This window comes from Aspergillus terreus, genomic scaffold (assembly GCF_000149615.1).
Source record: "Aspergillus terreus NIH2624 scaffold_6 genomic scaffold, whole genome shotgun sequence".
NCBI lineage: Eukaryota > Fungi > Ascomycota > Eurotiomycetes > Eurotiales > Aspergillaceae > Aspergillus > Aspergillus terreus.
In genome coordinates this window covers 187,990-203,003 of record NT_165929.1, presented here as the reverse complement: position 1 = coordinate 203,003, position 15,014 = coordinate 187,990, and the positions used below count along the sequence as shown (strand labels likewise).

The 15,014-nt window shown below is 53.7% G+C and overlaps 6 protein-coding genes and 1 non-coding gene across 7 annotated transcripts; 4 read left to right on the top strand and 3 right to left on the bottom strand.

Moving 5' to 3' along the window:
* Positions 1-76: 76 nt before the first annotated feature.
* ATEG_04322 (uncharacterized protein) lies at positions 77-4,506 on the top strand (the record flags this gene model as incomplete). Its single annotated transcript, XM_001213500.1, has 2 exons — positions 77-4,235; positions 4,280-4,506. 2 exons carry the CDS (start codon positions 77-79, stop codon positions 4,504-4,506), a joined length of 4,386 nt encoding a protein of 1,461 aa, XP_001213500.1.
* A 683-nt stretch (positions 4,507-5,189) lies between these two features.
* Positions 5,190-6,316, bottom strand: ATEG_04321 (uncharacterized protein; the record flags this gene model as incomplete). Its single annotated transcript, XM_001213499.1, has 2 exons — positions 5,190-5,894; positions 5,963-6,316. 2 exons carry the CDS (start codon positions 6,314-6,316, stop codon positions 5,190-5,192), a joined length of 1,059 nt encoding a protein of 352 aa, XP_001213499.1.
* Positions 6,317-9,117: 2,801 nt separating this feature from the next.
* On the top strand, positions 9,118-10,024 carry ATEG_04320 (uncharacterized protein; the record flags this gene model as incomplete). Its single annotated transcript, XM_001213498.1, has 4 exons — positions 9,118-9,431; positions 9,662-9,764; positions 9,828-9,928; positions 9,985-10,024. 4 exons carry the CDS (start codon positions 9,118-9,120, stop codon positions 10,022-10,024), a joined length of 558 nt encoding a protein of 185 aa, XP_001213498.1.
* A 304-nt stretch (positions 10,025-10,328) lies between these two features.
* ATEG_10556 lies at positions 10,329-10,400 on the top strand. Its single transcript has one exon. It is a non-coding gene; the product is annotated as a tRNA-Arg (tRNA).
* A 203-nt stretch (positions 10,401-10,603) lies between these two features.
* Positions 10,604-11,903, bottom strand: ATEG_04319 (zinc-dependent alcohol dehydrogenase; the record flags this gene model as incomplete). Its single annotated transcript, XM_001213497.1, has 4 exons — positions 10,604-11,373; positions 11,431-11,592; positions 11,634-11,686; positions 11,779-11,903. The coding sequence occupies 4 exons, from the start codon at positions 11,901-11,903 to the stop codon at positions 10,604-10,606; spliced, it is 1,110 nt and encodes a 369-aa protein (XP_001213497.1).
* Positions 11,904-12,653: 750 nt separating this feature from the next.
* On the top strand, positions 12,654-13,785 carry ATEG_04318 (uncharacterized protein; the record flags this gene model as incomplete). The annotated part of the gene is made up of 2 exons (XM_001213496.1): positions 12,654-13,305; positions 13,358-13,785. The coding sequence occupies 2 exons, from the start codon at positions 12,654-12,656 to the stop codon at positions 13,783-13,785; spliced, it is 1,080 nt and encodes a 359-aa protein (XP_001213496.1).
* A 132-nt stretch (positions 13,786-13,917) lies between these two features.
* Positions 13,918-14,822, bottom strand: ATEG_04317 (SDR family NAD(P)-dependent oxidoreductase; the record flags this gene model as incomplete). Its single annotated transcript, XM_001213495.1, has 2 exons — positions 13,918-14,383; positions 14,443-14,822. 2 exons carry the CDS (start codon positions 14,820-14,822, stop codon positions 13,918-13,920), a joined length of 846 nt encoding a protein of 281 aa, XP_001213495.1.
* Between the last annotated feature and the right edge of the window lie 192 nt (positions 14,823-15,014).

Sequence of the window (15,014 nt, the reverse complement as noted above, 5' to 3'; positions counted from 1 at the left end):
CTTCAGGTTGCCAGAGCATATCAACGCCAATCGGTTCAAGGATGCATGGTCTATTGCCGTTTCTGAGACCCCAACCATGCGAACAAGGATTATCGCCATCGGAAGCTCAGTATGGCAAGTCGTCATCTCCGAAAGCATCCAGTGGGAGGACGGGGACAGCCTGCAGACATATCTTGCACAAGACAAGAAGTTGGAACTCACGCCCCAATCTCGTTTGTCGAGATATGCACTGATCCAAGAGGGCGCAAGTCGTTATTTTGTCTTCACTGCGCACCATTCTGTCTACGATGGATGGTCGTTGTCTCACTTGTTCAGGAAGGTCGAGAGGATCTACCATCAGGACCCTAACGCAAATCAGCTACACCCTGATTTTAACACATTCATCGAGCACATCAGCGGTATCGACAAGAAGAAAAGCAGGGATTTCTGGAGTACTTTACTCACCGGGGCGAAGCAAGCGAGATTCCCACAGCTGCCCAATCCCGGATACTATCCTACTGTTAACAAATCAGTCCATCTTCCAGTTGATCTGGGAGCAGAGTCTCAAGGGGACTTTACCACTTCGACCATCCTGCAGGCTGCCTGGACCATTATCCTCTCTCAGTACACGGAGTCTACTGATGTCACGTTTGGTACTGTGGTAACTGGGCGCAATGCTCCCGTGCCAGCAATTATGGATATTCTTGGGCCAACCGTGGCAACGGTCCCTGTCAGAGTGAAATTGGATCGAAGCCAACCGATTGCGAAGCTTCTACACACCGTCCAGGACCAAGCAACCCAAAGGATACCTTTCGAGCAAGAGGGTCTACAAAACATCTCTCGCTTCAGTGCAGATGCTCGGGCAGCTTGCCAATTCCTGAGCCTGTTCGTGGTCCAGCCTCTTTCTGCGATAGGTGGGACGATATTGGGAAGCGAACGGGTGGAAGTCGACTATAACAGCGCGAGGGCTACTCCATTGACTATAGAGTGCAGTATTGGCGACGGGATGCTGGAAATTTCGGCGCACTTCGACTCGAACCTCATCAGCGAGCCCAGAATGGAACTCATCATGCATCAGTTTGCACACACCTTCAAGGAGATCAGCGCCAACCTCCAGAGGTCTCTGCAGGAGATTACACGATGTAGCAACTACGAAAAGCAACTGATCAAAAGATGGAACGAGAAGATTCCTCCAGCTATGGAGACTTGTGTCCACCACCTGTTCAAGAAACAGGCGCTTTCTTGGCCCAAGGCGCCTGCGATTCATGCATGGGATCACCAGCTAACCTATGCTGAGGTAGACCAGTACGCAATGGCCTTCGCACATCACATTTCTCAATTCCGTGTTGGGCCAGAAGTCCTAGTGCCAGTAGTCATGGACAAGTCGGCGTGGACAATCGTCGCTATGATTGGAATCCTCAAAGCAGGAGGGGCATGTGCTGCACTTGATCCTTCGCATCCCTCGGATCGTCTGAGTGGTATCATTCAGGACACCGGATCCCCGGTGATTGTTGTATCCCCACACTATGAGGATCGGTTTGCGGGACTAGTAGACAAGACGATCGCCGTCAGTAAGGCACTCCTCGACGAGTTGCCTGTCCAAACTGAGGATCCCGAGACGGCAGTCCACTACAACAACCCTGCATTCGTCATTTTCACATCAGGCAGTACAGGAAAACCTAAAGGAATTGTCATCGAGCACGTTCATATATGTACCAGCTCGGAGGCACACGGTTCGGCCATGAACGTCGGACTGGATAGTCGGGTGTTTTCGTTCGCATCATATGCCTTTGACGTCAGCCTGGGTGATACGTGGACTACGCTGATGCGAGGGGGATGTGTTTGCGTGCCTTCAGAGGAAGATCGAATGAACCGTCTCGCTCAAACAGTTACCGAAATGAGGACCAACTGGATAGGGCTGACCCCGACGGTCGCTCGTTTACTCACCCCAGAATCAGTGCCAACAGTGAAGACACTGTCACTCGGTGGCGAGCCTATGGCCAAAGAGGACATTGCTACTTGGGCGGATCACGTCAGAGTCATCAACTTCTGTAAGTTTACCCCAAGACCCTATGAATGTGGACATAATCCAACCTTCTTAGATGGACCGGCCGAGACTGTGATCGGAGCAATGATGAGCGATTTCTCTACTGATCGCAGCCTCAACCCGAGGACCCTGGGTCACGGTCTTGATGCAAACCTGTGGGTCGTGAATCCAGATAACCATGACATCCTCGTCCCCATCGGCACTATTGGAGAGTTGTTGATACAAGGGCCAGCCATCTCCCGCGGCTATCTCAAGGACCCAGAGAAAACAGCTAAGAGCTACCTGTCTGAGAACCCTGCGTTTATGACGGAAGCGGACTTCGGGTCAAAGCGAACCCAGAGAATCTTTAAGACGGGAGATCTGGTCTTTCAAAACCCCGAAGACGGTGCGCTTGTCTACATTGGCCGAAAGGATACTCAGGTTAAATTGCACGGGCAGCGCATTGAGCTTCAAGAGATTGAAGAGCACCTGGCAGCTAACGGCCCAGAAGACATTGACTGGGCGGTTGAACTGATCCAAGGCTCTGAACCAGCGTCAGCCTGTCTAGCCGCGTTTTATGCCAGCCATGAGGCGATTGGAAGGCGAGATATAGAGGTTCGAGTTCTACCCATCGCGGACGAGATGCGGGTCAATTTGGCCATCCTCGAGAAACGACTTGCGTCTCTGCTACCAAAATATATGGTTCCTTCAGCATTTGTTCCCCTAACGACCATGCCGCTGAACACTTCAGGCAAAAAAGATCGCCTCCAACTTCGATCGCTGGGAGCGACCATTCTGAACGAAGCTGGTTTCAAATCGGCCATGCTCAGCGAAAACGCATCCAAGCAAAAGAGAGTCAAGCGACAGCCTGCCACCAAGCAAGGGCAAAAGATGCAGAAACTATGGAGTCGAATTTTGAAGCTGCCATTGACCTCGATTGGTTCTCTGGACGATTTCTTCGACCTCGGCGGCAACTCCATCCTTGCGATGAAGCTCGCGGCCTCTGCCCACGCCGACGGTCTCTCGCTCTCTGTTGCTGATATTTTCAAGTACCCGCGCCTAGATGATGTTTCGAAGCTCGCAACAGGCTTGAAATTTTCCAAAGCTCTCCCTCGCCCTATCTCTAAGCTGAGGATGGACAAGTCCTTACATCGTTCAGTCGTCCAGCAGCTGCCCGATGTCGAGTCTGATATCCAGTATATTGGGGAGGCCACTGACTATCAGGCGTGGACCGCAATCCATGGAATGACTCTCCACAGAGCATTTTATAACCACTTGTTCGTCGATTTTGATGGACCTGTGGACGTCTCACGCATGATGGAAGCGTGCCACATCTTGATCCGCCATAATCCCATTCTTCGAGCCGCATTCGTGGGTCATGAGAATCGCATCCTCGTCGTTGGCTTCAATGACGTGGCTCTCGATTTCCAGCGCTTCACGTGGAATGATGAAACCGATACTGCTGCCCCTCTCTCGTGGGAGCTCGAAACCATCAGGCTCGGAAAACCTCCAGTCCGCTTTGCGTTGGTTGAGAGACCCAACGCCGCATGTCGCTTGGTCATTCACATTTCGCACGCACAGTATGATGGGATCAGTGTTCCTCTGATGTTGGATGATCTCAAGATTGCCTATACCAGCCTCATTGGGACTCGCCGCTCGAACTTCTTTGATTTCCTGCATGAGAACGCAAGCAGGGACAACACGCCACATCTGGCTTTCTGGTCCGATCTTCTGCACGATTCCTCAATGACACAGGTCGTCTCTCACAAGGGCCTTCGCCATAGCGGCCCCGTCGATTCGTCTCTATCTCGCACTATTGACGCACCTGCTCTCCGGGGGAGAACGGGAGTCACCGCTGCTACCATCTTCAAAGCAGCCTGGGCTTTGGTCCTATCCACACTCTCTGGGAACAGAGACATTACTTTCGGTCATATCACGGCAGGTCGGAATGCTTACCCCCAAAGGTTCGACTCCACGATCGGCGCCTTCCTTAATATCACTCCCGTTCGGGCCAAGCTAGATAACGCTCCCGACAATCAAACAAGCCTCCAGTTCATGCACTCACTGCACGATCAGTACATTGACTCACTCCCTCACGAATGCGTCGGCTGGCGCACTATCATCAAATCCTGCACGTCCTGGCCGTCATGGACCAGCTTCAGTTCGATCGTCCAGCACCAAAACCTCGACGATATTTCAAAAGTTTCCTTGCCGGGTGTCGCCCGCGTTGGTTCGTCTGTCGATGTCTGGCTTCTAACCACTCCTTGCGGTGAGTCTACGGAGGTTCAGCTCTACTTCTCCTCGCACATACCTCAGTCAGGTGCACAGGCGATGCTAGATATGTTCTGCGCCGCTGCCGCGAGGCTGTGCGATCCTGCACATCACGAAACACCAGTCAACGATCTCCTTCAAAGCGACAACATTCTCATCCCATTCAGTCCCTTGTCACCAAACACCGATTATGCGGACTGTCCCTCAATTCCGGAAACCAGAGAAGATGAAGGTGAAGACTCTTATGAATTCCAGAGCCTTCGACGCGTGGTGGAAAATGCATGGGAAAAGGTTCTTGCGAGCCTCGGGGCGAAGAAAAGGTTCTCCCTAAGTGACTCTTATTTGGATTTGGGAGGTGACCTGGTCACTGCTGGATTACTTGCCCATGCGTACCAATCGGAAGGCTATGAGAGAATAACGGTAGAGGATATGATGGACTACACGACAGTAAGGGCCCAGATGGGATGTCTTGCAAGGGGTGGTGTGATGTGATGATCCGTCTGATTCTTGTATATTTTTTATTTACATTCGCGGACGGGGACAGGTCCCTGTAGGAAATGGGAGAAGTTATCCAAACGTGGTGATCGTTCATCGAAGTAAGAAAATTCTACATAAGGGTATCATAGATTCCCTTACAGGCCAGACCTTCCCACCATTTGCAATCCTTCCTTCATTTCTGTCTATTTGGGTTTCCGCACTGACTGGCCTTCACACCGGGGAGTCTCCAGCAACAGACTGCTGCATGTTATGCCCCAGTCCGTAAGGAAAGTAGGAAATCTCTGAGAAGGTAAGGCCTTTAGTAGATGTATCCCGGGTAAAACAGGAAGGATGCTCCCGCTGATTCTGGGTTCAGCTAAGGTATAAGCAGAAAATTTCGGGATTAAAGACAGGAAAAGGGATCCCTGTTACAGTCCTAGATTCGTGGTAAATCACGCAGTAAGACGGTCACCTGCAGCTTGACACTATCCAGCGCGTCGTTGTTGCGATTGCAAATGTCCTCCAGCAAGGTCACAAGCGTCTTCGCCGCGCCCTCCATGCCGTGCGGTGCCCGCGCGACAGTATTTTCTCTGATCCGGTGGACGTTTCGCCCCAGCTCGTCGACGACCTCCCGCACGTTCATCGTCGGTGCCCCCGCGGCCTGTCCCGTCTGACTGTACCGATTGAAATCCGCCAACAACCGCCGCGTCCGCTCCTGCATCTTGTCGAAATAGATCGCTGCGCGGGCCCCCGGCGGCATGGCTTTACACAGGCTCGAGTAGACGGCGTCATCGTGCACGGCCAGCCGGAACATGGTGGCTTCGAAGTCGCCCTGCACCACGCACTGCTCCGGGGTGCGTGTCTGGCCCGCGTCGTCCAGGAGGTCGAGCCGGAACTCGTCTGGAAGGACCGCAGGGCGGTAGGCGGACATGATGTCGCGGACGTTCTGCGGGCGGCTCATGCCCCCCTCCGCCTCGGAGCGCGTATACTGCCAGTTCAGCTGGTCTGCCACCATCTCCAGGTTGCCTTTGAGGAGGCCTTCGATGCGCACGAAGCCGAGCGACCGGCCATCGCTGGCTAGGGGGACTTCCGAGGGAGGGCGTTGCGGGACGAGACAGCCGTGCAGCTGGTCGAGGAGCCACTGGGACAGGAATCAGCGCTCGCCGTCGTGCGTGGGTCGGGAGGGTGAAGGGGACCGGCGGAACTCACGAAAATGTGCTGGCAGGCCACGTCGGGGCGGCTCGCAAACGTCGAGCAGGTGCATGTGTAGGCATTGTGGTTCAGGTGGACTCGGGGACGCTCGAGAAGCTGAAAGTCGTAGCCAGTCTCTGTGGTCGTGCAGCTGATCACCTCGAACTCGCTCGTCAGTCCGACAAGCGCTCTCGCCTCTGAGTCGGGATCCAGCCCGGCCAGGTCGTAGGAGATGCCCGACTTCCCCTGGATGACCAGGGACTGGCCCGAGTCGCCTTCTTCTGCGTTGTTGTCGTCGCTGGCCGTGTCCATGAGCCCGCTTCCGCGGTCTGTGTGGGGTGTTCTCTCGGGCTGGGAGGGCGTCGGGGGCATTCCGTCGGCTATGGGAAGCTAGAGAAACTGGCTCGTCGGGGCGGACATGGGGCGTATACTTATGCGGACGAGGGACTGCGCAGTTAGGCTTTCATAAAACCGGTGTTGTCAGGGTCGAAATTCGGTATAGAGTTTTGTCGTGATCCACGGGAGGAAGCGGGTACGCTGGCCCAGGCTGCCCCGACACACACCAGACGGCACGATAGGAACATCTCCAGGCCGCTTGAACTTGGTTCTGCTCAGAGCCTCCCCGTCAGTGGCCCTGGAGGAGGCGCCGCATGACGAAACCAACCCCGAAGGCTTCGCTCACGGTGCCCTAGTGTTTCTCACACGGTCTGTTATCGCATTATGAACCAACATTGTCCAGGAACAGGCGTCCGGACTGGGCCAGAGGACAGGCTACCGCAGATGCAGACACCATGCGAGGAGTAGCTCGTTTATAGGGGAGTAGCGAAGGGATGCTTTCAGTCGACGGGAAAAACCAGGAATGGAAAGCCAAAGTTTATCCAGAGACCCAAACGGCTCGGAACAGTCGATGAACTCTGATCACTGACCTTGAGTGAACTCACGCTGTGCCACTGTCGATTGATCGGTTGCCGCAGGAGCCAAGTGTCCATCTGTACGCGCCGCAGATCGTCGTCTACCTACCTTAGTCCTCCTGGCTGTCATGACGTTGACGTATGGCACATCCTTGGTCTCGTAGATCACTCTCGTCATTCTATGATGCGCTCACAGGGGGGTGAAGCTAGAGTGGCGCAGGGCGAGCGGTCATAGCGAACCGGCCGAAGCTGTGCCACAGATAGTCACCGTGCGCAGTTAAGGGGTACCTGAGTTTTGAGTCCTGGCTCCAGTGACTGCGGCATATTGCGGCGCAGACGGTGGGCTGCGCTGCTCGCAAGGCATATTTAGCTGCGACGGCCACGAGCTATGCGGAAGAACTACCCTAGGTAGTAGTTGACCGTAGAACAGCTGTGACTGACAAGGTACTATAGTCTAATATTTAAAAAATTGCATGACTCATCCCCAAGGACTCAGAATACCGGAGAGACGTTCCTTCCAAAGCCTGAAGCTCGGCGGTACATTCTCTGTGTGTCACGGCATTTATTTCATCACAGTCCCTCAAAGTGAAAAGAACAGGGTTGAGGAGCAAGAAGAAAATAAGCGGTAGTATTGAATCTATTTAAAGTAGAATTTCCCCAAGCCTCACGTGGTGTTTTGTTATACCATCTTGACGAACCCTCTACCTCATAAGTCGATGGAAAGTGTACCATACGGAGTACATCTTGGACGATGGGACATGACCCTACTGATGAGTTGTCGGCCCTTTGAGAGTCTGAACTTCAGTCAAATCGGCATTTCACACAGAGGGAGTGAAGACAGAATACTCGCTCAAGTGGCTCTATCTTCATAGCGATATACTCCTGCCTGTCTAAATTCCTCCTTATCACTTCAAGATCTCAATAAGTATGCATATCCATTATTAACGGAGTAAGGTATTCACAAGATTCGATTGATTCATGGGTGACCATATCGTCAACCCTTGGTCAAGTCACTTACTGCAAATCACTATCATTGTTGGTTGTCGTAGAAGTTGCGTATGTATGTGAATGCAGACCACTCTTCTGCTCACCTTATATCTTGTATTTCTCTTCCTCCTCAATTTCCTCTTCCTTCTTCCTGATACACACATATATACCAACATGTCTGAAGCTGAAGTCACATACTTCTCCGATGAGCGCTGGCTCAACCAAGCCATCAGTTTCCCCCCTTCTTCCTCCATCTTCATGGAAACCGACTCGAAAGATCAGCGTATATTCCATCCGCTACACCTGGGAAGCAGAAGGGAAGGCTTAGAACAAACCATCTAATGCTCACGCTGTATTCGAGTGTGAAAACAGCGAGGATTCTGACAAAAGAGCAATCCTTAAGGTATGGATGCAAATTCCTTATGGGGGAACTCGCCGTCACCTAGAGCACGCCTTGAGGGGCAGGCTTGAAATACAGATCCTGACAGCGTGAAAATCGGCATCGATGCCTACGAACTCCTCCATGAAAATAATTGCGAGTATACACTACATCTCTTTGCATGCTTGCAGGAAAACAGGTTAAGTGGGATCCTTTTGTTCCCGGTGGAAACATATACTACATGGTAGTCAGCAAGGTTCCTGGTGTTCCAATCGGCGATGGATTCTCTCAACACATTGGAGATGGAAGAACCTATGACGCAGGACTGTTCTGGAATGTCTGCACTCGACACGAGAGATCAAATCCGCGACGCATTCTCGCGTGCATTTGCGTACGCGCTCATCCTAACTATTCCTGGCATGAGCTTATTCTAACGTCTGTTCTTTATCATCGACAAGAGATCTTCTCAAGAGTCAAGTGACTATTACCATAGAAACCTTGGGCAAAATCTTTTGAGATCACAGCTCAGGGAATGTGCAAGTCTTCCCGTGCTCTATATCTGTGTATGCCATCTCTAACTCGTTATTATAGTTACATCCAAGGCGCGTTTGAGGTCCTCAATCCGGAGATCCCATACTACCCCTCTTACTCGCTCGAACCTTATGGGCCAAAAGTCCTTCACAATTGACAACTAGCAATAGCTCCAGATGCGGAGAATCCACCACCCAGATCTTCAGCACCACCTACAGTTGCGGCGCGTTGGGCTTAAACCTACACGAGTTGTGTTCCAGGGCCATCCTCCTGGAACCCCCGCCGAACATGGGCTGGGGGTTCCAGGCAATTGGGGTTTCCACCGCCTAGGCCAGACCGAACAGCAAAAGGAGTGGACGCTCACAATGGTGCACTCTTTTGACATGGTGCTCAAGTTTAACAACACTCGAAAAATCTTGCCGCAGATCGCGGCGAATTTGCATGCGACGAGTCGCCAGCGGGTCGCGGAGATTGCGGAGTCCGACCACGAGCAGGAAGGCGAGCTGGTCGAAAGCCTCGCGGATGAGGAGCTGCAACGGTTACTTGGCCTGCGGCGATCGCGCCTACCGTGGGAAGACCCGCAGGGTCTAAAGCTGGCCGAGAGACGAAAGACCATGCCGACCCGCCGAGCAGCAAAGGGTGTGTCATTGATACACCGGGCAAACTCACCGCGAAAAAGGTACGTGGTTCTCTGGTCCTCTGACTGCGGTCAAAAACTCACCCCCTGGCCATTCGGATTGAGACGTCGATTACAATGTCCCTGTTGACGAACTCGATGAACTGGGTTGGGTACTTTAATGCCAGTATTAGATACTGGAGTTCCCCTAGCAAGCTCACACCTTGACGTGGTGCTGGGGTTCAGTAGCCTGGTTTATGCTAGGTGAAGCCAAGACGAGCTTAAAGAGCCAGTTTTATCGATGGTGTATCCTCCACACCCAGGGAAAAGAAAAGGAGCTCCTGCGCAAGCTTAAAAAGCTCCTGCCGGGAGCAATTCACGGATGTAGATCTCCTGGTATGTATCTCATCAGTCATATACTGCGTATGTGCTCACCGAACTAATGGTATGCAAAATTAGTTCAAGGCCGTCCGAGGCCTTCAGGAGGCACAGGAGCGCGAGGCCACAATCTCCGCGCTGATGGAGTGGGGGTCGTCAGCTAGAGGCCAATCCCCAGCTAGGTAAGTCATCTCCGGACCATATATAGCAGTTCGATGGATCTAACCAGCAGAGACAGCGATCCCAATGGACGTCGAAAATGCCTACAAGAATTGTGAGAGTAGCCGGTTGATGATCTTGTTCTGCTCCGCCAATTTCGACAGATGTCTTCTTTGGTTTGCTGGCTAGTGATAATGGGTGTGTCAAATTATGACTACAGCCATTTACGGTATTGCAGCTTGCGTGTTACTAGATACCTTGGCACTTGTTGGTAGCGTTCTGGCCATTTGGTTAGCATAATGATCAGCAATAGTAAAAAAACAGCGATGATGAAGGCATCTACAAACATACTACGGAGTTATTTTGCCTGAAGCCATAATGTTGGCTTATTTCGTCAATTACGACGCCCATTCACATCAACCAGGCCTGCTGGCCCAATGGTAAGGCGTCTGACTACGGATCAGAAGATTGCAGGTTCGAATCCTGCGTAGGTCATCCTTTTTTTGCTTCGTTTTTTTAGCAGGCCTCTCGTGTCCCCTTATTATTCTAACCTTTTTTGTTGGCCCCATTGAAATTGAATGGATAATACTCGCTGGAAATATTGCTAAAATCTATCCTGTTGTTGTGGTAGGTAAGATGTGGTTTCCTTACATATGTACTTCATTGAGTTATATATTTCGCACGGCAGAGCTTACATCCTAAGACAGGTCAAGAACGACTCTTCCCTGCAACGTACCCTTCTCCATCTCCTGGAAGACACCCGTCAGGGCTTCCATCTTCTCCGTCCGGAAATGCGCTTTGATGATGCCGCGCCGCGCAAACTCCAATGTCTCAATCGCCTCTCGCCGGTTGCCGACTGCCGATCCGGTGATGGTATAATGCTTGCCAATCATGGCGGAGGGAAATGCAGTGGCGATAGGCTTGGGGTCGTTCTCGGGAATGCCAACGCACACAAGGGTGCCGTTGAAGCGCAGGAACTGCAGTGACTGCGCGTATGCGGCATTGGACGCAGTGCACACGACGGTAGCATGCACGCCCAGTCCGTCGGCCAGCGACTTGACGTGGTTGGCGATGGCCTCGCCGTTGTCGTCCATGGGGAACTTCGTGATGTCGACGAAATGTTCCGCCCCAGATGCCTTGACCAGCTCCGCCTTGCTGCCGTGGTCCACCCCAATCACCCGCAGCCCCATCCCCTTGCTCGCCAGCTGCACGGCGATGTGGCCCAGCCCGCCGCCTGCGCCGGAGATGGCGACCCACTGGCCTGGGCGTGCGTTGCTGCGCTTCAGCGCTGCGTAGACGGTGACACCTGCGCAGAGCATGGGCGCCGCCTCGTCGGAGGCGAGCCCGTCTGGAATCGGCGTCACATAGTTGGCTGGGCCCAGAGCGTACTGCTGGAATGTGCCGGGGGCGTAGTACCCGGAAACCTTTTGCGAGAAGCAGAGCCCGTCGGAGCCCGCTTGACAGGGTTCTAAAGAGACGGTGAGCGTGGATTTGCATGGTCAAGGGGAGGGTAGGGGTTGCATACGGCAGTTACCACAAGCACTGGCAAGCCACTTGATGCCCACTCTGTCGCCGATCTTCAGACCCGAGGTCTCGGCGCCAGGGCCGAATTTGACAATCTTACCGACACCCTCGTGGCCGCCGACCTGACCGGGCTGGGTAGGATATGGGAGCATTTTCCACTGACCTGACGTTAATCGGATGACTTGGTTTGGGGAAGGAGACCACGTACGTTGTTTGCCATGATGCCATAGTCTGAGTGGCACACACCCGAATGGGTCCTGTACTGGTCAGCTCGAGAAAGAGTACGGGCCGAAGCAGGATGGATCTTTCGTTTCGTGCAGGGGAAGACTGATGAGATGCTCCCACGTACAGGTTGATCAGCACTTCGCCCGGCCCAGGCTCAGGGACGTCGATCTCCACGACCTTGGTGGACACAGTGCCGGGGTTGTCATAGATGGCGGCCTTTTGTTTCTTGGGGATCTCAGGGGCGGCCATCTTGAAGAGTGAGAATGTCTATCCGAGCCAGCGGTGAAAGTGGTGTTGAGGATATGCGTGACGTAGAGCGAGAGTTGGAGAGGAGAGTAGAAGGGGGGGGAGCTGGGAAAGCCAATGTATAGCTAGCGGACTCTGGACCGCAGCCCCTCTTTTAAACCAGCGGACGGTTGTCGAGACATCCCATGCCAAGGGAGTCATGGTTGGAGTGCTTGATAGGCCATTGGTACGCTCGACCATGGGATTGCCTAAGTTTACCTAGGTAGAGAAGAGGCGCAAGTGGAGATGTTGCCTTCCCCGCCGCGGGGAAGATCAGATAGTCGAGGATCCCCTATTCTATACCGACCTAGGTAGAAACACCACAACGGCGGTGGTAAGGCGTATCCAATCAATGCAGATGCCGATATGGCCATGAGGGGTCGAGGTTAGAAGCCTCGGCTGTGAGAATAGAGGAATAGAGAGGATCTGATCATGATGGCCCCGCTGAGTTATTTCGGGCATAACATCTGCAAGCGGACGATCCAGACGATCATCGGGAGAAGAAGAGATGAGAGAACAAGAACGGAAGTGTGCTATCGTGGGAGTTAAATATTCTAGGATCGCATTCCAAGGTACTCACTCACTCTGTAGGAAAAACGAGAGAGCTCCTCCCCGCTCGGTGTAAATTCCCCCGACCCGTCAACATCATCAAAAGAAGACTCCTCTCTTCATCCTCCTGTAATGTAAGTCTCACCCTCTAAATTACCAGACACAATGCCCATCCCCATAGTAGACTCGCACATCCACCTCTTCCCCGAATCCCACCTCCCGACCCTCGCCTGGTATGGTCCCAACAACCCCCTAGGCTCGCAACATTGCCTTGATGAGTACCGTCTTGCGACCGCATCCACCCCCACTTCTCCCGACTCCACAGAATCAACCTACCTCCGGGGCTTCATCTTCCTCGAGACAGACCGCATTTCCTCCGTGGAGGAGTCGGGCAATGGCTGGTCGCATGCGCTGGATGAAGTCTCGTTGTTGACGCGGGTCATCACCGGTCAGCCCGTCCCTGGAGAAGGTCACCATGAGGGGGACCGTCATCTCTGTCTAGGGTTTGTGCCCTGGGCCCCCGTTCCTGGGGGGTCAGCGGCGCTGGAGAAATATATGGCTCTGGTGAAACAGCGGACAGGCACGGAGCAAGTCTGGCGGAAGGTTTGCGGGGTGCGATATCTGGTGCAGGACAAACCGGCTGGGGTCATGCTGCAGCCGGGCTTTATTGACGGGTTGAGCTGGCTGGGGAAGAGCCAGCTGACGTTCGATCTCGGTGTCGATGCGCGACAGGGAGGCCTCAGACAACTGCGCGAGGCGGTTGAGATGATGCGGAGAGTTTACGAAGAGGAGAAGTCGAGCCTCGTCATGGTTATCAGTATGTGTTTTTGGGTCAGGTATCTAGAGCTGTCTTACTGATGCTCCTTTAGATCACCTCTGTAAACCCAACCTGCGTCTGCCTTACTCGGGCCCCGAGTCCATCTCGAACCATCCGGATTTTCTGGAGTGGAAGTCGCTCGTTATGGCGATGGCACATTATCCTACGGCATACATGAAGCTCTCAGGTGCCTTCTCCGAGCTCCCTCCTCTGTCATCGACGCCAGAACCAGACATGCCCTCCCTCGTCGAGATGCTCTCCCCATGGACTGACGTGGTGTTTGATGCGTTTGGACCCGAGCGAGTCATGTTCGGGTCCGACTGGCCTGTCTGCAATGTTGGAGGAGGCGGCAACGCGGTTTCGTGGCGACGCTGGAAGAGTGTGGTCGAAGCTCTTCTTGAGCGACGCGGGCTGACCGCAGACCAAACGAGAGCGGTATGGGGAGGGGCCGCTGTCAAAGCATATGGAGTTGATATTTGAAGATCTATAGTATATACAGCGGTCCGTCATAAATAATGCAATACATCCCTATGTCATAACACGCAGAGTCGTCACTGGAGGTTTACAAAGAGTCCACCGTCAACAAGAAGCTGGGCGCCGGTCTAGATTCATTCAGATCAGCACCGCATTCATATACACGCAAAGACACATCAAACTTACCACGTATCCGCTGAGCTCCTCACACGCCAGAAACACCGCCGGCCCAGCCAGGTCCGGCGGCTGACCAAGCCGTCCCAAGGGAATCCGTCCCTCCATGTACTCCCTCTTGACCGGATCGCTCATATCCTCATCATTCAGCTGCGTCCGGATCGTCCCCGGCAGCAGCGCATTGCATCGGATCCCGTACTTACCCAGGGCCACCGCACACGACTGCATCAGGCTGAGCACGCCCGCCTTGGTAGGCGTATAATGCGTCTGCTGTCCGCCACCTACGAGAGCAGAGATGGAGCTTATGCCGATGATCGAGCCTCCGGGCGGCGACTGCGCCAGCGCCATCTGGCGCCCGGCCGCTTGGGTAGCCCAAAATGCGCCCGACAGGTTCGTCGATACCGTGTTTCCGAGAAGAGGAGGGTCGACCCTATCGGCGAGTAGGCAGGTTAGGGGTTGGTTCGACCACATGGACGGGTTGTGTCTTACTCTAGGAATTCCTCAAATCGACAGACGCCTGCGTTGCTGACGAACACGTCCAGCCGGCCAAACGCCGCGACGGTCTGCGCGACAAAGTCCCGGCCGGTCTCGGGGAGCGACACGTCGCCAGCGACGGTGATAAATCGCTTCTCGTCCCCCGTGATCGCGGCTACTTCTTTCTGCATCGCCTCGAGGAGTGGCGCTTCCTTGTCGCCGCCAAGGTGGTTGATGGCGACCTTTGCGCCATGGCGGAGGTATTCAAGAGCGATTGCCTGGAGAGGTGAGCCGGGTGTTTTCAGTCCTGCGTAGGATGGATTTACCTTTCCAATGCCGGTCAAACCACCTGTGATGGCGGCAACCTTACCGACTAGGAGCTGGGGAAGAGGCATTGCGGATGATATGGCCACGGGTCGTTTGCAGAGGGGGTTCTGTTCCTGACGAAGAAATGGAGAGACCTAAACAAAGTGAACAGCGACTCGCTAATCAATTCCACTGACCGGGAGCTGGGCAAGGTGTTTTTCTCCGGCGGGCTTAAGGAGGCATCTTTTTTCAACCCCGCCGTGGGGGCGCCGATAAGATAG